This window comes from Anopheles nili, chromosome X (genome assembly GCF_943737925.1).
Source record: "Anopheles nili chromosome X, idAnoNiliSN_F5_01, whole genome shotgun sequence".
NCBI lineage: Eukaryota > Metazoa > Arthropoda > Insecta > Diptera > Culicidae > Anopheles > Anopheles nili.
Window position 1 is genome coordinate 2,117,358 of NC_071293.1, and position 26,825 is coordinate 2,144,182.

The window sequence follows — 26,825 nt, forward strand, 5'->3', positions numbered from 1 at the left end:
AACGTCGACGACGCATGAAACGCTAGTGCACCCACGCCAGCAGGCTTCTCCGTTCGAGTATCTTCGAACGCCAGCGAACAAAAGACGTCAGTGCCGTGAACAACCGCGAACGGAAGCGGGCTGTGAAACGCACGAAAATCACGACCGCCAGGTGCCGCCGTAGTGCCAGTGTGTAGGACATTCGTGTGTGCGTACGCCTGTGAGTGTGTGTGCGCGGGGGAGGAAAAGAAGCCAGCAATCGGCGGAAGTGCAGCGCAGTGGAAAGTAGTTTTGGGCTTTTCGAAAATCGGAAGCCACCCACCCCTATCCAACCGCCCGTGTGCCAACCCAGCGAGCTGACTCACAAGGCTGCAGGGTTCAACCGAACGGTAGGTGCTTGTTGGCTGTGTGTAATCTACTTAGCATGTATCCATTTCGCACCCAGCAGAGGTGCTCAAGGGCCCGCAGAGTGTGGTGGGGGAGTGTGTTGTTCCAGGGCAAAATCGTTACTGCACTCCCCCGTCGGCTAGGGGTGCAAGTGAGAGCGAGCAGCAGCCAACACTGCTCACTCCACCTTTTTCTCCCTATTGCTGCGCTTTTCTACGTGCATTTTTATGTGGTACGAAAGCATAGACCAGCGGCTGGTGGAGGCTTGTGAAGGGATTCGTGCTTCAATCAACCCCTCCGACCACCATACACCCACCCACTGCCACCCACTCACCGTCTGGGAACGGGGTGAAAGACTCCACGGAGGTGTACTTCCCAGAACATCGGTCAACTTCCATCGGGCGTCATCTTTGTCTTCGTCTTCGTTGGGTCATGCTGGCTTTTCGAGCGTGCAGAAGTGTGCGTTTACTGCCCGATTGGAGCTAGAGCAGCAGCGCGAACGACCACTAGCGCCAAATAGCACCTAGCGCACCCGTTCGCTCTTTCTCTCACACACACTCTCAGGCACGCGTTTATCAGCCTGCACACACCCGCCTTACAATGTAGGGCCGTCCGCTGCCGCCTCCTTTCCATCTTCCCTGGGCTCCTTCCGAGACCCTTTACGTGGCGGTGGGTGAGGGATACCGGCGGGAAAGAAAACTCCTGGAGGAGGGGACGCTTTTCACCCCGGCAACGAGGATTGTGCTCACACCAGCCTGTGCGTGTGAGTGCGTTTGCTTTGATTTCCGCCTCGCTACCCCCTCGGAGCGCCTACCACTTGGTAGGCCAAATGTAAACAAATCAAAATGGCTGCCCTAGCCGAATGTCTTATTTCTGGACGCTGTGTTTCGTTCGTCTCTCCGGCCGCGTTCACCCTTGAACTGGCACGGTGGTCACGGGGGAATGAATGGGACGCATTTTTGAGGGTAAACAGGGTAGCTAACTTGCACTAACCACGGTCTGGTGGTGCGTAGGTTCTCTAGTGTAAAGGACGCACGGCCTCTTTAAACGGATTCTATGCAGCTGAAATCTATACTGCAAACCGCCAACGCCAATGGCCCTTTTTGTTGCACTCAATCGGCCACGGTTACTCTGGATATTGGAAACTCTTTTTCACCGAGCATGGGCAGGACGTTTGGTTCTAATTTTTTCACCAAAAAGCAACCAAATCAAAGAAAATCGTGTATTGCACCGAGCGCTGGCGTTAGATTGTGCCGGTGTATGTGTACCAACAAGGGTGTCTGATCGCGTAGATGTGTGTATGCGCATTCGAGTCAGGTCTTTTTGTTCGTGGACCCTTATGCGAAGGGATGCCAGGCATGTGGTGTACGAGCTAAGGGACGCTGGGAACGATGAGGCGGGCGGCGCGTACCAAAGGCCTGATTTCTTATGTTCTTGTGCCACGTGTGCGTGTGTGTGCTATGCGTCGATAAACACTCTTTTTCTTCTCCCCCGAAGCAAACGGCCCTCTCTCGAAATGCTCAGCATAAGTGCTAGATGAGCAAAGCAGCAGCATAAAACACGTCGAACCACCCGTTTATTCAACTTGGTATGCTTCCTCGCCGCGGTATACATCATTTTGAAGTAAAAATAGAACACCGCCGGCTTTGCATCAAAAGATGTGCCCAACTAATTGAAATATAAGTAATTTACACACCACGTGATAGAGCATAACAAATAAATAAAACATTTCAATACGAACGGCTTGAAACAGCTTCATTAGCTGGATTTTAGCCTTCGTGCGTCCCGAAAGCGCAACGAAATGAAAATGTAAAATTTAGTGTTGATGGATCGTAAAAATACTCTGCTGTTGGTGGATAAGAAAAAGTAAAATAAATTCCAGCATGCGTACAGCTTGTATCCTGGGGGTAAAATTTATATGCAACCAGAGCAGCAAGCCCAGTGCGTCGTGTTGCAGCTGCGCTCTTCCATCCGGCTGCAAATGTCTCTGCTAAACCGCCTGCAAAGAGAGAATGACGATTTAATAAGAGAAAGAGACGGATGAAAAGAATGAGAGCACTTGTTTTTGTTTTTGGCCAATTATTTCGACCGAAAATGCACGGCAGCGAGGGAGTTTTGCTCAGAAAAGTATTGTAACACATTATATTCCTTTTTTTCTCAAACACACCGATATTGCCTAACAACAATAAAATAGCCAATAAGTCGATATAAAAAAAGGCGCCATCTATTGGCAGTTAGTGTAGCTAATTTTTGTAAATTATAAAGTTGCAAGGATCAACTCCACACAAAACATAGCGACTTTGTAAAACATACATTGTAAATTTATTATTTTATAATATTTCACCAAGCCGCTTACGTGTTCTTAGATTTTGGTAGCGCCCTCTCTGGTGGTAGAAGCCTCCCTTTGTTTGTATATATCTTTCTTCTTAATTTTCGTCCTTTCTTCATTGCGAAAATTTCTCGCTCAGTTTACGATCCTGCTGCAAGAATTTCTGCCGTTTTTTTTTTGGTCAGCTATTCATATTTTGAATTCGCTTATATGCGTCCGTTTTCATGGCTCTCGTTTTATGACAGCTTCCTTTTTCGGGAGTTATGTCAAAATTGCAGCCGCCCGTTTTGATGCATGTGTGCTTCGTTCGGTTTTCTTTTTGGGATCGTTCGGTGCAATCCTGAGCCCGGGCGAGGGATTTCCGTAACATGAATCAGCCCTTGATAGGATCGGTTTCGTTCACAAGGATGTATCGTTTGGCAGCAAGCCGCTTTACCTGTCGATGCTGTACAGCATCCTTGGAGGTAAGGTGAACCCGAAAATGTAGGATCGCGGATTCCTCCAGATCGGGAAGCTGTTCAGTTGCCCTTGAACCAGTCCGGTGTGTGCATCGTGACTCATCTCGAAACCACGCCATTTTTCGTCGATCCGTAAGTGTTGTTCGTTGCTGTACACATCTCAAAAGTGCACAAAAAAAACCCTAAACGATGATGAGCTGGGAAACAACCTTGGCTAATTCCCGGTAGCAAATCATTTCGTGGAATGACCATAAAATCCTCCGGAGTCCCTTTTCATGGATTTCTAGAGCGTTCCAGTCTCTGTCAGTTTGTCTCAAGCAGTATCAAAACCGGTTTCTTTCCTGCATTCGTCTCTACACGAGTCATCTTCGGTGTATGAAACGATGCTCTAGTTGAACAGCGCAGTGCAAGTGGCCGAGATTGCGAGGGTCATGCTTTTGGCTGACCGGCAACAAGTGTTCTCCATTGTAACAATTTTGGTCCATTCGTGGTCAACACCATGCCTTCCAGATCCATGCTGCTTCACACCGTAAACGTAACCGTGCCCGGCAGTGGGCAAAGTAATTCGATCTTGCCTCGAACGATCTTCTCATGCTTCCGATCAGTTTTCATGGAACACATGTTGGCCATATTTCGGTCTCAAAATTCTCGTTTCGTGTTCTCCTACGCCCTTTTCTTTAGTGTACCCTTACTGAATCGGTACCGTTGTTTCCAAAGGCCGAGACCACTACCTGCTAGTGCGGGTAGACGAACATGTGGTTGCAATAATCATCCGAGTCCCGACCTACGATCACGCTCTTCAACGCTCTTCCCCCGTGGTGCACTTTCTTGCTTTTACTTTCCTTCCACGCCAGGGTGTCGACGCGTAAAGACACGTGTGCTAGATCACATGCAACGCCCCAACCATGCGATAGACTTTGGGCGATAGACTCTGCCCACAACGTCCTTGGGGCCAACGGTTATTTATTTTTCCGGCTACCCACCACGGGGCAAGGAAAACTAGGCAGACCATCGCCGTCAATGGCGGATATGCACTCAATATTATTTTTTCTACTCCTTTTTTCGTTTCATATTTGTCCGACCGGGAATTTGTTGTGACGCCCTGCTACCAACATCCACACTCAACTGCCGACAACGATCAACCTTCAAATAAGGGTCGTTCTACGATCAACCATCAACTCCCTCAACTTTGCCAGGTGTGTGGACGTGATCGCCGACCACCAACTCCAGCATGAGCTATCAGATGTCGCAGAATAGAACGAGTAAGTACACCTTCTCAAAACCATCTCAAAATAGCCTAATGCATTTGTAGCATATGTCGCTATGGGCTTTAAATGATTTGTTTAAGCCTTCAAATATGTTTATTACTTAGAAAGAACCCGAATACTAAATATAATTTGTTAACGAAATTTTGATTCACTTAATAACAAAAATGACGAATAACTTGACTACTTATTTCAGTACAAAATAAAGTAAATTGAACATTATATATTTTTTTAGACTTTCATGTTGCATCTTTGAGCGTATAACCCAATATGTCAAAGTTCATGCATTTCCTCAACTTCTTTCGTTTAGTCACGGTACGCAGAATATGCCTTTTTTCATCCTCATTCGTTTTTGGTGCAAGCATAATCGTGTTCTTGGCCAGTGCCAATTTCGTATGCCATTCAAATATGCATCCATAAACCATTGATGGCACGAGGTTGTGTCATATATTTATTAGCCCGTTATTGTGCCCGGTGCTTACCTGTGGCCGTTCAATTAGCCATCCTTCGAAACCGGTTGGGAGGGAAATAAATCCTATTTCAGGTTGTTTATGGTGGAAGGTTAAAAAAATAGAGATAAAAATGAATTCCTTTTTTTGCATTTTCTTCGTATCGCTTAATAAGCCCGCATTTTTGCTCGCATGATTGCCCTATAAAACAATCAGTTGTCGGGAGAGAGAGAGAGAGAGAGAGAAAGATAGGAAAAATACAAACATAATGTAGAGCAATAAAATTTTCATCAAAAAAAAAACATTAAAAGCAGTAACGAGGTCGATACCCTTCGCGCTGAGGATCGTGAACTTCTGTCCATAAACTGCATCAATTCTCCAACTGCGGATATTCTGAACAATAAAGATTAATCATTCGTTGGCGTTCGCAAAACCCTTTACCATCCGAGTGGCGGAGTAAAATCCCTTCTCACGAAAGTTCATTAAGGCAGCGCAAAATCACCTGGCAAAATGCATTTCAAAATTTCCTACCCATTCTACATGCAGCCCGGAGCGACATTAGCGTATCGATCGTTTACTATCCTGCAGCTTTTCTCGAGCCATCCTCGATGTGTGGTTCACAAATCACTCATTCGAGCGTTCGTGGAACCGACCCAATAGACGGTTCGCTTAATTGGCATAATTTTATTGCAACAACACACCGTGCTACTGAGTGTTCAAAGCTCGGTTCAAGAACGCCTAGAACATGCTCGTATTTTATGCTTCTGGTCTCTGGGTTGATCTCTGGCCTGGTCTCGCGCCTTGGAATGCGCGATTCACGGAATTGGTCATAAAAGGTTACTCGGTCGTGCAAGGGCAAAGGGAGCGAAGCTGCATTTCCTGGCAGAATGGAGGTGACTGGAGTTGGTCAGCTGCAATAAAAGCCATTTCGCTGTTCTCATGCAGTTAGCCAGCCTGTTCCCTTGCAAATTGGGTCGAAGGGCTCACCATGGTGTGCTGTTTCAAACTCGCCGTTCTTTCTCTGGAAGGCTGGATGTCTAGAACGCGCTCGGTGTGAACCGTCAATCGGTTCGCTTGGGCCACCTTTGGCGTTTTTCTGGGACCGTAAAATATCTCGCTACTGATCGGGGGAATAGGTTCAAAGGGAACGATCCATAAATAAATCTTCCGTGTTCCGTGTGAGGTCCGTAAAAGCCTCTATCGATCCATTCTGAATGCGTTTTTCATCTTTCCAGCTGCCTGAGTGGTGTAAAATTATGCGATTGCTTTCAGCTTTCCCAGGCACGACTTAAACGGCGTGTGTGGGGTTCATTTATGGCGTGTTTCACAGAGTACGGGTGTGGAAAAAGGTCTCAAAAATCAGTTAAAAACGTTGCCTTTCATTTCACGGTTAATCCTGATGGCGGGGGGAAAACCCAATTTTCACCCATGCAAACGTACACCAATAACACGGTTCAGTGACTCGCCCATTCGGGCGTCGAGTTTCCCGTCAAAGGTACTAAATTTTCTAAAATCAGACAGGACACCGCGGACCGGACCCAGCGACGCACTGTCTAGCCTTGCTCGGACGCACTTGGCACTCCAGGACCTTCGTGCTGTCACCGGCAGGGGCGGTTGAGACTTTGTGTAATACGAGATCCTGCCGGTGGTCGCAGGCGTGATTCTGAAACCGGCTGGCTTCCTGATGCGAAATTGGGCGTAGCGGTGCTGCTTCAGGACATGTTTACGAGCGCATCCCGAATGTGACACCTCGCGTCGACACATTTCGATGCGTTCGTCCTTTTCCTCTCCAACACAGGCACACATTTGACGTCGAAAGGACCCGCCAGGATCTGGCTGGGATTGGCGAGGATAAACGCTTTTCCAGCCTGCCGGTTCGAAAGGTGGAGCTAAGCGCTGTGATCCCCTGAACACGACGTCGACCGACAAAATGGCGACTGACACCCACGCGTGCTTTCTCTCGAATCGTTCCTCTCGCTCTATCGATGCGTCCTGCTCACTGGCACGATGAAAGCAACCCGCCAGGACGTGGGAAAGTGGCTCGAGTGCGACAGAGAGCACCGGTGTCCTTAGCGAGCTCGGGGTGTGAAGCCTGCTTTTCCTGGGCTGCGGGAAAACGTGCCCGAACCCGCGACCTTTCGACGCATTGTTGCGTCAACGACGGTCACGGTAGCGCGTGTCCTGCCAGAGGCTGCTCTGGAACAACTCTAGAACTTAGGGCCCAAGGATTAAGCAGGCCTTGCGAAAGACTTTATTTCGGTGATAGTGATTGCAGAAGTTCCAAGAGTCCTGCATAGTGCGTGTCTGGCTCGCGGGTGTGTCCGTGTGTGCGTTCGAGTGTTGACGGCCAGGAGAAAAAAGGATTCTTCAATTAAGTTTGCAAAAACGCCCTTGGATAAACGGGCAGTTATCCTTTCACTAACACCGTCAAATCGGTTGCTTATTACAATCCACTTCGTCGAAGAAAAGTGCACGCACTAGGTAAACTTTGGGGATGAAAATAGGGGATGGTTATTGAAGTGGCTGTCCCATCGAAAAAAGCTCGAGACTCGATTGGATCCTTGCATCACGAACAGGACGAAAAAGGACTCCCTTCCAGGGGAGGCACGGCTTTTTTTTTCAATCTCACCATCATCCTCAAATCGCAGCAACATCTTTTCGAAAATGCGAACTTCTCATTCTCGCAGCGCAAGAAAGTAGCTGTTGGCGAAGAACGAGCGTTATAAGAAGCAAGGATCTCTTCCCCCCAAAAATCATGGCCACCGAGCGTGCGTGTGTGTGCATGCGTATTTGGGAGGTGGGAGAGATTTATCGGAAGCTTCCGCTGATTGGTGGAACGCCCATGATAACGGCATGCGCCGAAGTCACGTCGGTGGTATAATGCGCAGCAGGCGATTCGAAGCGTGTTTGTGCTCCTGTGTGTCACCCACCCTCCCTGCAAGGACGACGATGGTGGAGACTTTTCCGCGTCGTGCGCGCTACGAGCGGGGAAAAAATGGCCCCTCAAGCAGTGGTCTGCGTCGTTGGAGTTTTGCCAAGTTTTCCACGCCATTTTCCGCTCGCATGGGTGCCTTTTTTCCTGCAGGCGATGGGTGCTCCTTTGCGTTCCATATCGGCTAAAAATTCAACACAGAAAGCCGGCGAATCTCGAATGGAGAAGTGAAAACAAAAACTGCCTGTTCCCAAGAAAGGATTAATTGAATCGTAAAAAGCGTTATTGTCATCGGCGGTGTTTTTGTTGCTGTTTTATTTGTATCCTATTTATTCTCGTTCTCCATTTTTCATACCCCTCCCCACCACCCTCCTCGAAAAGAAAGAGAAACGCAGTTTGTTGTGCTTTTTCTCGCTCACTCGTTACTCCTCTTTGCATGTTGCAAGCGCGCACTTGAGGAGATCGACGGTTTTACGACCCTCGGCGTGGAGTGGCAATGTGTAGGGATTTTTTTTTCATATTTTGCTCCTCTCTCTCCCCCTCCCCCCCCGTCTCCCTTCCCTTATCACCCCATGCTCGCCGCTCCCGGGCAAACTGCACAGCATATGTGGATGGTGGCCCGTTCGCCCCGCCAATATGGCAATAAATGCACCCAAGATGCACCGCCGCATGCCGCGTTTATTGAATGCTCATCACTCGTGGCTCGCCGCAGCTCCAAATGTTCGCTTTGTTCACCCGCATCGAACCTACCATGTGGCCCAGGCGTAGATCCACTCCAGGGCCCGTGGTTGCGCAGCTTCGGTTCAGCGCTCAACAGTAGTACGAGGATCGACCAGTTTCAGCCCAGAGCTTGGTCGGTTAAGTCGCGCGCGACCACGTCCGTGTGATAGCACGTGCCTGTGTGGGGGTGAGCGTGTGTGTGTGTGTGTGTGTGGAGCGGAGGAGAGGAGGTGTCCGTGAAGTTATCTCTAGGGGTCGGTGAGGCACACAACCCATCCATTGCTACCGGTTGTGGCAGATGGGGATGCTAATTGCCAGTTGTTAAGTTGGTCGTACGCTCGTGTCGTGGCGAGGATTTTATTGTTACGCGTTTTTCTCACCAACTCGCGCCTTCGCGGTGGTCTTACCACGTGCCTACTGCCCTTCGCGAAAAGGACCCTTAATTGCGCATCTCGCGCTGGAGGAAGCTCTCAGCTCTCAACAATCGACTCACCAAGCAGCCGGAAGCAAAACGACAACGACGCTTCCGCTCTATCAAACCCCAAAAACCGGCAGTTTCCAATCGTCGTCGACTCAACCGTCTGCCAGCACGTGGTGTGATTGCGCTTTTGAAAAGGGATGGTGGAAATTTGAGCACTCCGTCCCTCGCGTCATTTTTGAAAATCGCACGATCCTGACGTTAAGAATCCCCAAACACGGACGATCGCGAACGCGCTGAGTGCATGCACAATCGATGCGATGGAGTTTCTTCAGTTCCTGGGTGAATGTAAGCGACACCATCTGGGGCCAATCGGCGTCTGTCTGTGTTTTTAGCTCCTGCTACTCCTTGCACAACGCAAACTCACATCCTTACAGTCTCCCTAGGGCTTCACAATTCAGAAGAAGCAGAACGTTTGTGATCCTTTTTTTTATTTGTTTCTAAGAAATCATTACATCCGCAACGAGGTGAAGGATCACCAGACACCGTTGTTTTGTATGTATGTGTGTGTGTATGTATGTGTGTTTGATAAGCCCATTGCAGGCCGGGTTTCCTCTGTGCCGTGTCCCTGATTCACTCGCCTCTAATTGACCGATGTAGGGCGGTTTGACCGCTGCTTCTAGCAGTCATCAGGGCCGCTATCGCTGTTATTGTTGCTCATTTATTTTACTGCCGTTATTGTTGGCTGAATTCCTTTTTTAATGGCCCTCGGCGGCCCTCCAAACAACACTAGTTTCCGTGGTTTGTCCTCAGAGCGTTCTAGGCGTGCAATTTGCGCCCATCACTCGCTCAGCCAGTGTTTGTTTGGTCCGAAAATGGCAATATTTTGCTAGTGAGCGCGTGAACTAAATCAAAACCGAGCGTACTTCGATGCGCGACAAAAGCAGCCCGCTCGATTTAATTGATCTGCTCCCTCTCTGCTGCTCTTAACGGTGCACTTTGAGTGCAGACCGATGCAATAAAGTGCATCGTGAATGTTTGTTGAAGTCCTTGGCGTTGATTATCTGGCTCCTCTCTGGGGATGCGTTTTTATTACGAGTCTCCTTTGACCCTCTCAGTTGTCTTGGCGGCCATATTACAATCGCATGGAAATATGTCAGCCTCATAATGGCGACAAAAACCACGTCTTAGAGTCAGTGGTTTTGTGTCACCATTTTGCTCCTGCAAGCACGGCGCAGATCCTGACCGCTTTGGAGCCTAATTGCCCGGGCAGGAAATTGCTAGCGCACGATTGATTGGCTTGCGTGAGGGGCGCATTTTCCCGGGCGCGTCATAACGAGCTCGAGACGCGCGAAAAAGACGAACCATATTTTCTTTTTGGTGGAAAATTGCGACTTCCTTACACCCCGAGCTTACAGGTCGCGTTTGCTTCCGGAAGCAAGCAGGAAAAACGAACTCAAGCATAAATAGCATGAAGTGGAAGTGGAAATAAACCCCCCCCCCCTCTGGATCCCCGAACCCCTGGTCCTTCCGGAAGATGGGTGCGTCGCGAGGAAAATTCAAATAGGATGAAAAGGTAACTCGACTCGGGGACGCTGACGTCGCGTGGCCTGGCAACGGCGGATCCTTTTTGCCGGTCGGTGTCGGGAAAGGACCTTGAATTGAATATTCCAGACTAAGAGCCTAACGAGGGCGTGGGTTTGGTGGGGTTGGGATGGAAAATGAGCAGGAAAATTCAAGCCAGTTCGGGTGACGGCGGGGATCACCGGCAAAGAAAGATCAAAGGAACAGTTTTCCACCCTCGTTTGCTTTGTGGATCTTGGGCTATCCTGGCGCGTTTTCCCGGCACAACCCCGGCTGCATGAAGGAAAACAGCATCAAGTGAGAGAATGAGAGAGAGAGAGAAAGAGAGAGAAAGAATGTCTCCAAACCACCCTGCTGCGTTTGCTCCTTCGTCCAGGTGCGCTAGAAAGTTGTCGAAAAATGGAAAATTATCCACCAGCCCCGAGCAGTGGGTTGGAAGGAAAATGCTCGTTTTCCTTGCGATTTTCCACTTTGATCAAATTCAACACAAACACAAGCGAACGCAGCCGTACCGAGGACAAAAAATCCAGCGGTCAGGTGTTGATGGGGGCGTCTCCTTTCTCCAGTTCCCTTCCCACTCCAAACAATCTTTTCACGCAGGGGATGTGTATTGGGCCGATTTAGACGTCGAAGGAGTTGCAAATGTTGCAATCAAACCCGTCCCTGAAAGTGGAAGCGATCCAGCAAAATTGGATAATAGTCGGGATGGCGATCAAACCGTCGTAATAATTGCGGTGCCAGGAAAATGCACGCTACAACTGCGGTACTTCCCAGAAGAAGGCGCGTCCAGTGGGTGGCGTTTGGCGAATGCACTAGTGGCCGTGTGAGTGTGTGGGAGGTGATCCGCCATTCGTGTTGGCGACGTATAATTAGGTGTCAACACGATGGGACAGGCGATGTCGGATTTCCCAGCCGACGACATAATCAAACTTGCCAATTTGCCCTCCACCTGCTGGGGAAAAAAAACTCCATCCAATAACCGCAGACCGGAAACTACCCACCCCCACACTCCACCTCTTCCTTACTGAGGGAAAGTCCAAGTGTGTGTGTGGCAAAGTCGCGAACATGTGCGAGCCGCTGTTTAGATGATGGCGGTGGCCGTATATTTGTTGCACTAACAGCGAAGCACAAACACATGCAGACGCTGTTTTTCCGTCTAAATGTTGATCTTTTCTTTTCATCTTCCGATCTCCAACTCTCGTTCGCTTGGCCCGCACGTTCGGTGCAGGTTCTTGGTCTTGTTTTCCCATTCATTTGGCATATTTTTGCCACGTGGGTCGCAGACGTTACCAAGACGGCGGAACGACATCTCGTGCAGCGTTGGCCTTGGGGCGATGTAGGGGAGTTTTGGAAGGGCTCACAGAACTGAAGCATGAAGGGATGGATGCTGGCGGAGCTAAGCGAGATGAAGAAAAGCGGAACCGAAAAACTTCAAAGAGAATCCCTAATCACGTCGATGAGACACGAGGGGTTCGCTTTTATTTTCGCCCCCCCCCCATTCATTCATGCATTCTCTCTCACTCGCTTTATCTCTCTATCTCTTTCTCTCTCTCTCTCACACACCCGACCCACGGGAGTGCCGTTTTGCTGGCTTCCCGCGACAGTTTTGCGCGGAAAATGACGAGCCCGTTGATATTTTTGGTTGGTGTAGAAGGTTTTCCAGCCTCATCGGTGCGCTCTCCCGCCTTGCCGACGATCCAGGAGGCGATTTTCTTTGCCATGCTGTGCTTCTTCGTTTTCCGTAGGGAGCGGAAAAAAAAAGATAACGCGTCCTCGAGATGCATCAGAGGAGGACGCCGTGCGACAACTCTGGACCTGACGAAAGCTATTAGGGATAAAGAGATTACCTGAAACCCTCGGACCGATTTGTGTCCTGTCGCAAGGACGAACGTGCAGTTTCCGACAGCCCTTATGTACCTCTAGGGTGAGCTGCTTACGTTCCTGGCCAGTTTGCTCCTTTTTAAACCGGACCTTGTGGCTAGCCCGTGTAAATGGAAAGTACAAACACTCACCCCACGCAACGGTGGCAGATTGAGTTGAGTGAGCTGGCAAACAACGGCTTTTCCCACGGGGGAGCGAGAGAGTTTCCACATTTTCTTTTTCATCTTTTTCACCACACACCCTCTACGGCGTCTTATTTGTCATCCTGACTGACCATTCTCGGACGTTTTGTGGGATCTTGAAGGATGCTTGATGGCACGCGCGCATCATACCTTGCTCTTTCGCTGCTACCAGTGTCCTTTAATGCCCTCTGGCGGGCGCCTTTCGATCAGCTTGACTCCCGAACAAGCCACAGGAAGTCGTCCGTGGACGTTGTCACTCGTTCGTGTTCGTTACTCGATGGTTTATTCAAATTATTGCTCTCGGCGCTTTGGCATTCCGGTTCGTTTCGCGATTGCTCTCGATATCTCATCATGAAAAAGGCCCCTACCCTCCCGTGCCAATCAGCTCTCGTGCTCGTTTGTACGGCGCACGGCACAATGTAAAACGTGTCCTTTTATCCTCTTACACGTGCGCCCGTTTCTGCCCGCAAAGATCCCTGCACGGCTTCCATCGGTTTGGGTGGATTTCGTTTGATGAAGCAATCGGCAACACGCCAGACGAAGCGGAGCCCTTTTTGCTTTTCATTTTCCCACCCCGGCACATGCCTTCTATCTCTCTTTCTCTCTCTCTCTCTCTCTCCTCTCTCTTTTTATCCGTCATCCACCCGGCTTCCTGGTTTAGAGCGGACTCTAAAATCTGTTTTATCAAACCGGACTTGTCAGTGGGGTTCCCTTTCCCAGCTCGCTTGGTTGCCAAAGTTTTCCTTTGATCTTGGAAAATCTTCTCGCCGTCTCGTTTCAGCCCCCTCGGCTCTCACGCCGATGAAGTGGAAAATCCGCCGTATCGCAGTGTGTGACTTGAGGGAGAGATGGATCTGTTGCAAAAAAAAAAAATGAAAAGGAAACAACAACCGGCTAGGGCTTACAGCAGACACGAGGCACCCGCGCAGCAATTTCCAGCTCTGGTGGAAATCTGCGACGACATTTTCCCCGGGGAAAACACACCCGAGTGGTATTGCGCGTTTGAGCTTTGGCGTTCGTGCCATGATTGATTAAAGTTTTCCAGCAGCCTCGGTGCGAGCTTTGCGTCCGAGCGGCGCCGGATTAAGGCGCCATATTTATTTCCCATTTTCACCCCCGTGGGGCAGCACATGGGTCTTTGTTTCGGCCCAACAAAGATGGCGAAGAGTTGTACGGAGTTTTTCCTCGATTTTTCGACTCGCTTTTCGTCCCTCTGTGTGATGTCCAAATACGCAGACGCTCTCTCGGTGGTTTAATCCTTTTTCCAAACACTTGAATGCAATGCTTCAAAAATGATACCCGCACACAAGGGGGGATAGCAATCAACCACCCCGAAAGTGGAATGAAGGGGTGATTGATTTCGACTGTGCGCTTTGATCATCTATTCATTCCACTGCCGCCAAATGCGCGGCAAATGAAATGAAACGAAAAAAGGATTAGGTGAGAAAAACTAGGCGAGTGAGAAAGAGATCGATCAGAACGGAATGAAATTTGAAACAGGATTTTACCGTGAAATTAATCACACAAACACACACTATGCCAACTGAGACTAGCACCCTGGTAACGATCCTGGCTTCTAGTGCTTTCGAATCCACCCCAGAAAGGTAGGCAAACCGCTCGGTGACACGTGTGTCGTCCTTGCTGCTGAGACAAAGCCACCGATTCTCTCTTTCTCTCTCGCTTTCTCCGTCGCTTGGTACTACGCGAACGTCCTCGTTTTGTGTCGTAATTATGTAGTAATTGATATTTCCACCGTTCCGCTTGTAATTTTAGCCGGGGTGGGATTTCCCTCAAACCGACTAGCAGGCCATCGGTTTTCTTTGATCGTAGCGTGTAAGGGGAACACAGTGGAAGATGTAGTGAGGTGGGTTGTTTTAAATAAAACGGGAACGTTAGGCCTAGACGTTTTCCCGTGGTCTACTGTGTCGGAGTGTTGACTGCGATTTGGATCGCGATATCACGACACGTGCACAAATACAGATCTGTTGAGAAGGAGAAAAAAAAATCGGTGCCATTTTATTCCTTTGATCGGTTGTGTCCCACCCGTTTTCATAGTAGCACTAGCGTATGAAGACCGTTCTGATTGATCTGAGGCAAGCGAAAAGAAAGGTTATTGATGCATCAAAGTGTGATGGTTTGCATTGGTGCATGCGTTACAACCACAATAGTGGCAAATATTGAATGTTTGATCACGCCACGACATACTGGTGCCGAGTAATTGCATAGTTCGCAGCTCATTCCGCTTACTAACCTGTTGTAACTCTCTGACGGGCAAATGGAGCAGCAACGAACGACAAGTACGCAGCGAAAAAAAAAAAAGGACAATTAAAATGTGTTTTACTGCAGGGAGAAATGATACACAAACCTGCGTACTAATCGAAGGGGTGTGGAAGTCGACAATAAAAAACCTTAGGGCTGAAGACTTGATTCGAGACTCGTACTACTCTTACTGGAAGGGTGTGCGAGGACAAGCAGTGCACAAAAAAAAAGAAAAAAGGGATGGCTTCGGCACCTCCCCCAGCATTTCATAAATTAATGCGTTCGCTCTAGAACCGTAATTTGCTTGCGTTTTGCTTCGTGCATGTTTTATGCATCGCTAATAGCGCTCGTCGGCGAGCAGGTGCACGCGGGCGCGACAATTGACGCAAGAAATCCTCCCCAAGTGAGCGTTACTTCGCAAAACACACCGCCATCTCTCGGGCTGGCTCGACTCATCCTTTGCTGTGCCTTTCGCCTTCGCGGCTGCGCCAGGATTACCGACCGGATCGGCAGGATCGGGTTCGGAATTGAAATCAAATTTACAACATCTCGAGTGGTTGCCGGGAACATGTGTGCCCAACCCTACGGGCAACCTAACGAGGGCCCGCAGGACGACCCTGCCGACTGGTTGAACCCTTTGATCTTTCGCCACGTCGCGGTTGTTGCGCTAGGGACGAGTATTTAATTTCTCCCGTCTGCCGCTCCGAGCCCGCGGCGTGTCCTTTATCGAAACGCCATTAGCATCCTGGGGATTTTTTTTGTTCGCTCGCACGCGCACACACAGGGCGGATGAGTGTGCATATGAACCGTTTGATGTAGGGCCTAGGGCTGCCAGTTTGTGTGCGTAGTTTGAGGCTGGCTAGGTCGGGGAGGATGTCGCGTTCATTTCCTATTCGGCCAGCGGAGACTGCGGAAACCAGGACGACGTGCTGACCGGGCGGATTGGGAGAAGCGAGTTTCCCATTGTGTTTTTACAATGCGTTGAAACTTTTCCGAAGTTACAACCGCGCCCGTAGGAGCTCATAAAGTGCATGGTTATTATGCTTTGAGCGAGAAGTAAAACTCTTTTGCGTGCTCGATGTGACAATGCTGGATTCCAGTGGCGTTGGGTGGAAAATACTGGCTATGTTTTATTTGTTTGAAGTATTCTCCAAGGATGTGCTGAAACGCCGGTTGCATGGATGTTTCGTGGAAATCTATTTTGCTTTAATCCCAGTAGATAAGGCAGCAACTGGTCAAATGTTTATTTACCCCAGTCGTTGGCGACTCCGTAGAACAGAGAATGTGATGCAAATTAGTGCTTATTACAGATGTACCATGATTACATCTGCGAGTGACAAAAAGAACAACTCTTTTATTGTGAAAAACGCGTCATTCGCTTGAGGTGAATTATTTATGCGCTAAAATTCGAGGGAAACAGTAATAATTTTCTTCCTGTTGACCAACCAAATGAGCATATGTTTTGTTTCGTCAATCTTTCCTACATCTATAACGTCACCAAGAAGCAGAGTTAAACCGATTTTGAACATTTGGAGATTTCGAGAATGCAACTTTACGTTAAAGGAGACAATTTGGTTCACATCATTAGTCCCTCACGAAGCCATTATCTACTTTGGCACACGTTTTTGAATAGATATAATGTAAAATACGTCCGCAAAATGATAAAACCACCTAGACCTGCAAGTGGTCGCTCTTTTCGAGCGGAACAATCCCGTCGAAACGTCTTGAACGCCCCAAGACGTTATGCTTCGACATCCGGCCTGATTGTGCCGTTTGTCTATGTCGTTTAATTCCTTCCTACTAGACAGCGTTGAGAGGCACCTAGTACATGTTATTATGATCCGCCAGACAACCGGGAAGGGCAATTTCCGGTGGTCAAAGTATAATTTCGGTGGCGCCACCACCCGAACGCCCCAGTCCCGTCTGGGTACGCATTATGTCGCTGATCTTGAGCGGCAATCCAACCGAATCGGAAGTTGTTGTTGAGCGCTGGGTGGCGCTGAATATCCGCAAGCACCGGAAAGAAGACGCTGAGAGCATCATCTTACCAATTTGGCAAAACACAACCACCTTAGCCGTGGGAGAGCTAGGACGTTGGAGCCTGAGATCCTTTGACCTCCCTCGGGAGGAGTCACAAGAGATTTTTAGAGATTACATGTTTGCTCAGGGCTCGGTTGTTGCCTCTTCTGTTTGCTCCTTTGCTTGGCGAGTATTGTTCCCAAGTACTGGACGCAAAGATACCTTTCGCCCGGCGGGGGAGTATGGTTTACTTATTCTCGAGCACGTCCGAGTGCTTATATCGTAAATCCGTGAAGAAGCGCAAAGTCACAAAGAAACAATGAGGTACGCATCATAGAGGTGCGTTTGATTTGGGCATTTGTTTGTTTTTTTTTTGCCACAACTTCCTAATCGGTTTTGTTTCCGCTCCAAGACTTAGCCAAGCCACGTTTGATCGTCTCGAGTTTAAGCAGGTTTAGCTGAGCAAATAACACAAGGATTTCCCCCTCAACAGCAAGACGTTATCCTTGCCCTGGGGGTGCCTACTCCTTGATGGGGTTTCTTTTCATCTTGGATCTTTTTTTTCTTCAACCATCCGCCCCTCCCTCTCTCCCTCCCTCCTTCAGCGCCATTTCCCTCGCGCATTATGTTGGCGAAAATCGGATAATCGGACGGGAAATGGTGTGGCTAAATGAGGATAATTCGCGATTGCATTACTTGCTTAGGCTTCTCAATGTTTCTTTTGTGTTTCACGTCTCACTCGCTTTGTGCTGTACAATAGATGATGAAGAGGGAGTTGCCTCAGTGCGGTGTTCGTTGTCGGGGTCGTCGGTGTTGCTTAATGGATTGATCTTCTGCGAGGGCGAGCGTGCTTTGATGATTGATATTTGGGCAGATTGGGAATGGCCGAAGATTGACTGTGGAGGAAAATATGCGTTAAGAATAATATCGTATTAATAGGAACCGGTTTTTCATTCCATTCAGTGCTGCAGTTGATTTTACAAAAAAAAAGAATCGTACCAACAGAGTTAACCGGCGAATTATGACGCTGGTTCGAATTATAAAGCAAGGGTTCTCGAGCGCGATGAAACCGATCCCAAGGTCTATCGGTCGAACAAGCATGTATATTACAGTGCTCAAGAGAATAGTCAAGATGAAAGGTGATTTTTCAAAGCCCTTCTTGTATGCATGGTAGCCAAAGACGTAAAGAAATCAGAAAAAGTACAAATTATCTACAACATGACAAGTAGTAACGCCAAATTTAGTAAATTGTATCTCTACTAACAAGGTCTGAGGGCCTACTTGAAGCAGGCACTTCTGACAGGTGTAAACTTCACATACCACCGTAGTGACCTGTCTCTACTCTGTGCCGTTTCAGTGTCTCATAATCCCTACAACTCGTCGGATATGCCGATGCCATCGGCGAAGGAGCAAACATTAATGTGGCAGCAAAATTCGTACCTTGGCGATTCTGGCATCCATTCGGGTGCCGTAACGCAGGTGCCGTCGCTAAGCGGCAAGGACGACGATATGGAGGATGATCCGCTCATGTTCGACATGGACCAGGGTTTCTCGCAGAACTTCACCCAAGATCAGGTGGATGACATGAACCAGCAGCTGAGCCAAACGCGCTCGCAGCGTGTTCGTGCTGCCATGTTCCCCGAGACTCTCGAGGAAGGCATCGAGATCCCGTCGACACAGTTCGACCCGCAGCAACCGACGGCGGTCCAGCGTTTGGCGGAGCCATCGCAAATGCTGAAGCATGCCGTGGTCAATCTGATCAACTACCAGGACGATGCTGACCTGGCGACGCGCGCCATCCCCGAGTTGATCAAGCTGCTGAACGACGAAGACCAGGTTGTGGTGTCGCAAGCCGCCATGATGGTGCACCAACTGTCGAAGAAGGAAGCGTCTCGACACGCCATCATGAACAGCCCCCAGATGGTGGCGGCTCTCGTGCGTGCCCTATCCAACTCGAACGACCTCGAGACGACCAAGGGCGCCGTCGGTACGCTGCACAATTTGTCGCACCACCGGCAGGGTCTGCTGGCCATCTTCAAGTCGGGTGGCATCCCGGCCCTGGTGAAGCTGCTGTCGTCGCCGGTTGAGTCGGTGCTGTTTTACGCCATCACGACGCTGCACAATCTGCTGCTGCACCAGGATGGCAGCAAGATGGCCGTCCGGCTGGCGGGTGGTCTGCAGAAGATGGTCGCACTGCTGCAGCGTAACAACGTCAAGTTTCTTGCCATCGTCACCGACTGCCTGCAGATCCTGGCGTACGGCAACCAGGAGAGCAAGCTGATCATTCTTGCCTCGACCGGTCCGAGCGAGCTGGTGCGCATTATGCGCTCGTACGACTACGAGAAGCTGCTGTGGACGACCTCGCGCGTGCTGAAGGTGTTGTCCGTGTGCTCAAGCAACAAACCGGCCATCGTCGAGGCCGGTGGCATGCAGGCACTCGCTATGCACCTCGGCAATCCATCGCAACGCCTGGTGCAGAACTGCCTCTGGACACTGCGTAATCTCTCGGATGCGGCCACTAAGGTGGACGGTCTCGAGACACTTCTGTCCGGGCTGGTAACGGTTCTGGGCTCGTCCGACGTTAACGTGGTGACGTGCGCCGCAGGCATTCTGTCCAATCTGACGTGCAACAACCAGCGCAACAAGGTCACCGTATGCCAGGTCGGAGGTGTTGAGGCGCTTGTCGGCACCATCATCAACGCCGGTGATCGTGAGGAAATCACCGAGCCGGCCGTGTGCGCCCTGCGCCACCTGACATCGCGCCATCCGGAGTCAGAATCGGCCCAGAATGTCGTCCGCAATGGGTACGGGTTGCCGGTCATCGTGAAGCTGCTCAATCCGCCCTCGCGCTGGCCGCTCATTAAGGCCGTGATTGGGCTGATTCGCAACCTGGCCCTGTGCCCGGCTAATGCGGCTCCGTTGCGCGAACACGGTGCCATCCATCTGCTGGTGCGGCTGCTGTTCAAGGCGTTCCAGGACACGCAACGGGTAGGATATCCTGTCCAGCAAGCAAGGAGACAAGTATATTAATGTTGCGTGCTGTATGCATTTATCTTTCCCCTCCAAACAGCAACGCTCATCGGTGGCCACCAACGGATCACAGCCACCTGGCGCTTACGCCGACGGAGTTCGTATGGAGGAGATTGTCGAAGGTACGGTCGGTGCACTGCATATCCTCGCGAAGGAGGAGTACAACCGGCAGGTCATCCGTTCGCAAAACGTTATTCCGATCTTTGTACAATTGCTGTTTTACAACGACATCGAAAACATCCAGGTTAGTGGTTTTCGTCCCTAGCGATTGTGAATCGCGATGTTGTGTATGGTTATTCCAATAGCGACTTTGTGGACTGCGTTGTAATGCTTACGGTTCACAGTCCCGCTCAACTGGGCATCCTTGTTCCACCTACAATCCTGTTGCAGGACAAAGATGGCTCTGAACCGGCTGAAAGTAGAGAAAATGAGAACGATAGCTGAATCATGCTACCCTTCGGAACTAGCTCAGGGCGATTCTGCGCAATAAATGCCAGTGTTTGATTCGTTCCCTTTTGCTTTCGATTGAAGGACGAGCGAGAACAGTGGTGTTTATTTCGAGGCGTGGCTTCCCGAACATCGTATAATGTTTGTCCTATTCGATCCTTGTTGTGCCATCCTGCGCACGCTACTCCCATGTCCCCAATGACGCGACTCTGTTATTATAATTATTGTAACTATTGCCATCTTTTATGTTTTATTTTAGCGTGTTGCCGCCGGTGTATTGTGCGAGCTGGCCGTCGATAAGGAGGTGGCTGAGATGATTGAAGCAGAAGGAGCTACCGCTCCGCTAACCGAGTTGCTCAATTCGGCTAACGAAGGTGTCGCCACGTACGCTGCTGCCGTCCTCTTCAAGATGAGCGAGGACAAATCGATGGACTACAAGAAGCGTTTCTCCAGCGAACTGACCACCCTGCCCGTGTTCCGTGACGACAGCATGTGGAACAACGGCGAGCTCGGTATCGGGCCGGACCTGCAGGTCAGTCCATTGTGCATCGTATTTTTCGTTTACATAGTTTTGTGCGCGATAGCTTTCCACTCAAACCAAACTCGCCGCTTCAACAAGAGTCGAGTCAACGAACGATCGAAAGAAGTACTTCGGTGTAACATACTGAGCACTGCCGTTTGCAGTTGTACATTGCTATGCTCTCGATGCCTATTCTGTTTGATTGATTTAGGGGTCTTTGCCTATGGTCTGTACAATACGTTATCTACTCTAGCTCTTTAAATGGTTCCATCACTAGCAGCCTAACAGTTTGTTGATACTTTTGGATGTATTAAATGCTAGATGACTCTTGGTTATCCTTCTGAATATCATTAGTACATATACCCCCATACATTCGCTGTCCAAGAACGAGCAATGCAAGGTAACAAAGTTTTAGGACGGCACACGATTTAGTTATGCATATCGGTTGATGTGTTTTAATCTAATCACTTATTTGTACTCTGCTCACCAGGCGTTTTGCTCGCGCACATTCAATGATTTGAGTTTTTTCATTTTCCGAAGAGGTTTAATAATAATCATATCATAGAATGCTAGAATCATGTTGTAATACGTATAATCATCTCTTATGGAGAAATCGAATTTCCATCGGTTTAGAAAATTCGGTCTTAGTCAAATTTATATTTACTTCTTACCCTAACGGAAATTTTGGATAACTATTCAAATTGTGTAATTTACACTCTTTTCTCCCCATTTGTTTGATTGTAAACATTTTTTATCAATATATTTGTTTCTTCTCTTTCTCTCTCTCTTTCTATTTCTCTTTTTCTCTTTTTCTCCTCTCCTATTTCACTTTTTGTCATCATATCCGTTTTTCCATCTCTCATCGTAATACGTTTGTTCTGTGTGTTACGTGTTTGTTGTACTGATATTTAAACAACTAATTATTTGTTCATCCACTCTGGCTTATGCCATCGCAATTATTTTACTTTGAATCATTAATTAAATCCACTCATCTTATATTTTAATTTGTGATTCACTTTTGTGTGTTTTTTCTTCCATTTTTATTTCATGTTTTCCTCCTGGACACTGGGGTATTTCGAAAAAAAAATCAAAAATCCACTTTCATTCATGTCATCATCTCTCACATTAAAATGGTTGTGAAAAACGAACCAACTCTCCTGGATGGGCCCGGCACATCCGCAAACGTCCGATACGACGAATATGGCGACCATACAAATTTGCTGAAACACACACACCCGGAACAATTGGCTGTCGCGCATCTAAAATACCCGCCCGCTCGGCTGCAATTGGCGAAACAAAATATCGAAATCAAATACAAAAATGGACACCTATTTTCCTACACACGTTGGACATCTCGCATCGCTTTGCGCACATTGAACGCACCACCAAAAACACCATACAATGGTTCCCATCACTGCTGTCACCCGACCTATGTTAATTTGCTCTGATTGCTCGTATATCCATGTGTATATTGTCTTGGACTTATCGTGGTCGGGTACGTATAACAAAATTGTGTGTAAAATCCCGTTGCTTTCCGTACTTCCCTGCCCAACGATGTACGTTGGCGCCAAACAATGGTGGGCGTAAAACAGGACATCCTGTCCCCCGAGCAAGCATACGAAGGTCTATATGGACCGGGTCCCGCGAGCGTGCACAGCTCGCACGGCGGTCGTGCATTCCAGCAAGGTATGTAACATGAACCAATCCAGTAGGTTTTAGAAAAACGTGTTACGCTCGAGCGAGCGAACAAATTCTACGGTATACAGCAATGTGAAACCTCAAAAGTGACTTTTTCTCGTCGTGGGCGTTTCGTATCCTTAGCTTGTCTATTATAAGTGGTAAAACGGTAGCGAGGTTTAATGAACTATTCTTTGGGAAGCAATGTTATATTAACAATTAACACATCAAGGCACCTGAAAGTGATTATGAGGTGTTATGTTCAGCGTAGTGCATGCCGCTACTACGATGCGACATAATCCATCTTCAAAATAATGGGATGTATATATATATATACATATATATTTGACTACATTAATCTCCAGCAACATATTTGAGCTGCTGCAATAATTTATTGTAATCTGTTCCAATTTGGTTCAACAAGATTAAGATCAGCTAGATTCGAGAACCATATCAGCTACTTCTAGTCAGCCCCTATGCTCCCCGCTTCGATTGTTTGTGCTTTAATCTTGACTTCATCTAAATCGAGAGCTAACGCCGATCCAACTCTAACGAGGTCACCTCCTGCTATATGACATGTTCTCTTTTTCTCTTTTTTCTCTACAATCTTTCCAGCTAAACCAGCCTAACATATATCATCACTAAAAAGAGCCCCCAAATAACCAATCACTCACCAAACCCTACCCAGCGTAATCGTAATTACCTTCAAACTAACCCTCTGACCTTCCCTTATTCCATCGATCCGCATGGGTCCCGCATTTCCCTTCATTCAAACGAGCATTGTTAGCGGAATCCGTTGGAATTTGCAACTTAACACTTCACCTCGGCCCGGTTCGATTTGCTCTCGTTTCTCCCATTATCCCCCTCGTGTCATTAACAAATTCTTTCTTCGGTCTTACATCTTGGTTGTTTGCTTGGCCTCACGCCTGGATATACTCAAATGAGACAGGATTTATAGTAAAAATTTAGAGGAGCGGTGTTTCTTTCTGGCCGTCCCATTTGCGTGGTCACTAGCTCCATCCGATGTGCTAGAGCAGAGAAAGTATAAGATAGTTTAGCGATGTGTCTTATGTGGTCTTTACCTACCTTTACAAATATTGGGCCGCCACAGTTCGGATGCGATCAAATATAGAATTGATACTGGATGGCTTTTAGGCATAACGGAGATTTTTATGTTTATTTAACCACATCCAAAGCTGATATGCTTCATGAAAATGGAAGTACATTTAACGTTAGCATCTAAATTATTCGTGCAATTAAAACTCTTACATTATCTTACATGATACAGAAGTGCAATTGCGGTAAGGAAGAAGTGGTTCTGGTCGAGTTATCTACGTGCCATAATTTATTATTCTGCATACACCAGCATCAAACTTTTGCGCGAGAAGCAATACAAAAATCTATTTGCATTACATTTTACAAGTATCTCAACGTTTAAGTCAAGAATGTACAGCAGGCACAGGTATGGCAAATTTTGATATGGTTATTGTATGAAGCAAGAGTACAAGTCAGTGCGAAATCCAAACATTAAATACTCGAACAGAGAAAGAGGTTGCTTTAGATAAAAATGTTGAATCCATGAGGGGGTAGGGAAAGATCCCTTTCAAAGCAATGTCGCAACCGAGCAGAACAGAAGTGGTAGTGATGAGCAATATTTTTCCATCTCCCGACACGCCAGCTGGCAGCCCGCTTGGTGTGCCCAAATTCCGAGCCCGAAATTAGTTCTTCCTCGTTTCCTATATTCATCACTCTGTCTCCTAATCTACGGCTGGCTTCTTCTCTGTGACGTGTGATGAAATTGAAATGAAAAGAAAATATAAAACTGCGCAGCCATGATCGGAAATAGACAAGACGTTAACTCATGCAAGCAACGATATGGTCACGAATGGAGCGATGTAACACACACTACACTCTTATGTGAGCTTGCAATTGCGTCCACCTAGGTGATTAGCTACCAAACGCCAGGACGATTGGTTATACGTCCTTGATTTTTTTTTAATTTTTTCAAAAATTTTCTATTGCGTGTTCTCGATCAACCAAGTCACGCTTATGATTGATATCATTATTTGTTTATTTTTCTATTTCGTTGCAATTATTTGGGCTAAATATTGTGTGTGTTATATGTTTATCTTTTACTACCTCCTCGATTTGCACATCTCGATCGAGGCCACGCTTTTTTTATAGTTTGGTGTGCGTTTTATGTTTTGGTGTTACACATGATGCACGAAAAGCTGGTTTATAAATTCCAAATTCAATGAGACGATCTTTATTTAGTCGATCGTCGTCTGTACAGCTTTGTTTGTACCTTAAATCTTCACTTTTAGGTCATTTTAGGTTTATTTCTCAATTTCATGTCATTTTGTTAGAATTGTTTCTTTACTGTAGAATCTTCAAATAAGTTGTGGAATTTGGTTTATTTCTCCACTAGCTCGTATTCATTTTTTTACAAATTTATTTCAAACTCTAAAGCTGGAAGTATTAAAGTAGATTTATTAATCATTTCCCCCTAATGCATGCCAACAGAATAAGTTGCACATGTGCAAACAGCTCGGTAGTGTCTTTTTAAAGGATGGCAATACGTTGGGGAGGGTAGTTAACTGCTTTTATTCTTTAAGTTAATTTATATGCATATGCTCGTATTACGTAGAACATGTTTGTTAAGATTAATTTTCCGTTAAATTCACCACCCTTGCCAAACCATGTAAAAGTTTCTCACACGATATTTTTTCTCTCCCGTTTGAACCTTCGTCCAATCTCGCCAACGCACCCCACAGGTTACGACACCCTTCCAATAGACTCGATGCAAGGTCTAGAGATCGGCGGTGGAGGCGGCAACACCGTGAGTAATGGTGGCCCGGCTGGCAACACCATGGGTGGCCAGCAGCAACAGCAGCAGTCCGTCGGTGGAGGCCCAGGATCAGTCGTAATGGGCGGTGGTGCCAGCGGAATGTCGTCCTCTGGCCAGCCAACCTCCCCATACGGCATGGACATGGATGTTGGCGAAATGGATGCGAGCGAGCTGACGTTCGACCACCTGGACGTGATGCCGTCACCGCCGCAGGACAACAACCAGGTTGCTGCCTGGTATGATACCGATCTTTAAGCCACTGTGGGCTTTTGTGTGCACGTTTGCGTGTGTGTTTGAGGAAGAGGTTTTCGATCATCACTAGGCAACTAGCGCGAGAAAGTATCCCCATTCTCCATGCTCTCTCACACATCACTTCACACGCCCGGTTCCGAGGCAGAAGAAAAAGAAGAAAGCAATGAAAATGTTTAAGGAACAGGATAACGATCCGATAGAAGGCAGAGGAGGAAGAGCAAAGAAAAAGAGGGTTTGCAACAGTGCCAAGCAACATTTGCACACAAAAAAACATTGCAGGGCTTGGCATCTTTTTTTTTTTATTCAAATTCTTTATTGATACATATATATACATACATATATACGCATAAGAAAACCCAATACTAACACCCACTCGCTACGGCGATAACGAACGCGTTTCGTTTTTCCAACATATATGCAAAACGCATAATTTACTTCATTTTAGATGGTACACTTACTCTCTCAACTATTACATTACGAATGGCGTGAGGATGCATTTTCAAAAAAGCAAGAAGCAATTTTTCTTCGTATGAGGGCCGCTTGTGGCGCAACGGTTGTTCAACTTATTCAAGCGAGCACAATATAGCAGCATACAATTGGGTTTTTATTACATGCGTGAAGTCTAAATATATATATATATATATATATATATATATATATATATATATATATATATATATATATATATATATATATATATATATATATATATATATATATATATATATATATATATAACAATCTTCAAAATCTTGTCCGCTCGCCGGCATGCCAAAAAACTCAGGCACAAGCGTCTCCGAAGGCTCCGCTGAATCACAGAGTGTGGTTAAAGATGATTTTTTATTTTGCCGGCGGAAGGGCAGGAAGTTGATTGACGAATTATAAATCTGAAGAAATTGAACTATTCCTCTGAATGAGTAGGTTTATTGTACTATTAGCAAGTATCTATGGCAGCTTTCATGATATTTTAATACTTTTTTTATTCATTATTTTGCGGTAAGAATTTATTTCCTCGCTCCATAGCATACACAAAAGCACTACACAAGAAGAAGAGTGTAAAAATGTGCTTTAGTAGAAATGGGAAATAATCACATTTATGATACAACTTATATAAAATTGAGTGCTTCCAAAAGAAACGAAAGTGCAGCTCGTTTTGCTTTCTTTTCCTCCTGCATCATCATCACTACCC

At 47.4% G+C, this 26,825-nt stretch overlaps 1 protein-coding gene across 1 annotated transcript; it reads left to right on the forward strand.

The window, feature by feature from the left end:
• Positions 1 to 237: 237 nt before the first annotated feature.
• LOC128729275 (armadillo segment polarity protein) lies at positions 238 to 26,248 on the forward strand. The gene is made up of 7 exons (XM_053822941.1): positions 238 to 368; positions 4,350 to 4,415; positions 18,220 to 19,850; positions 19,933 to 20,136; positions 20,599 to 20,871; positions 22,452 to 22,545; positions 25,311 to 26,248. Exons 2-7 carry the CDS (start codon positions 4,385 to 4,387, stop codon positions 25,637 to 25,639), a joined length of 2,562 nt encoding a protein of 853 aa, XP_053678916.1. The 5' UTR covers positions 238 to 368; positions 4,350 to 4,384; the 3' UTR covers positions 25,640 to 26,248.
• Positions 26,249 to 26,825: the final 577 nt, after the last annotated feature.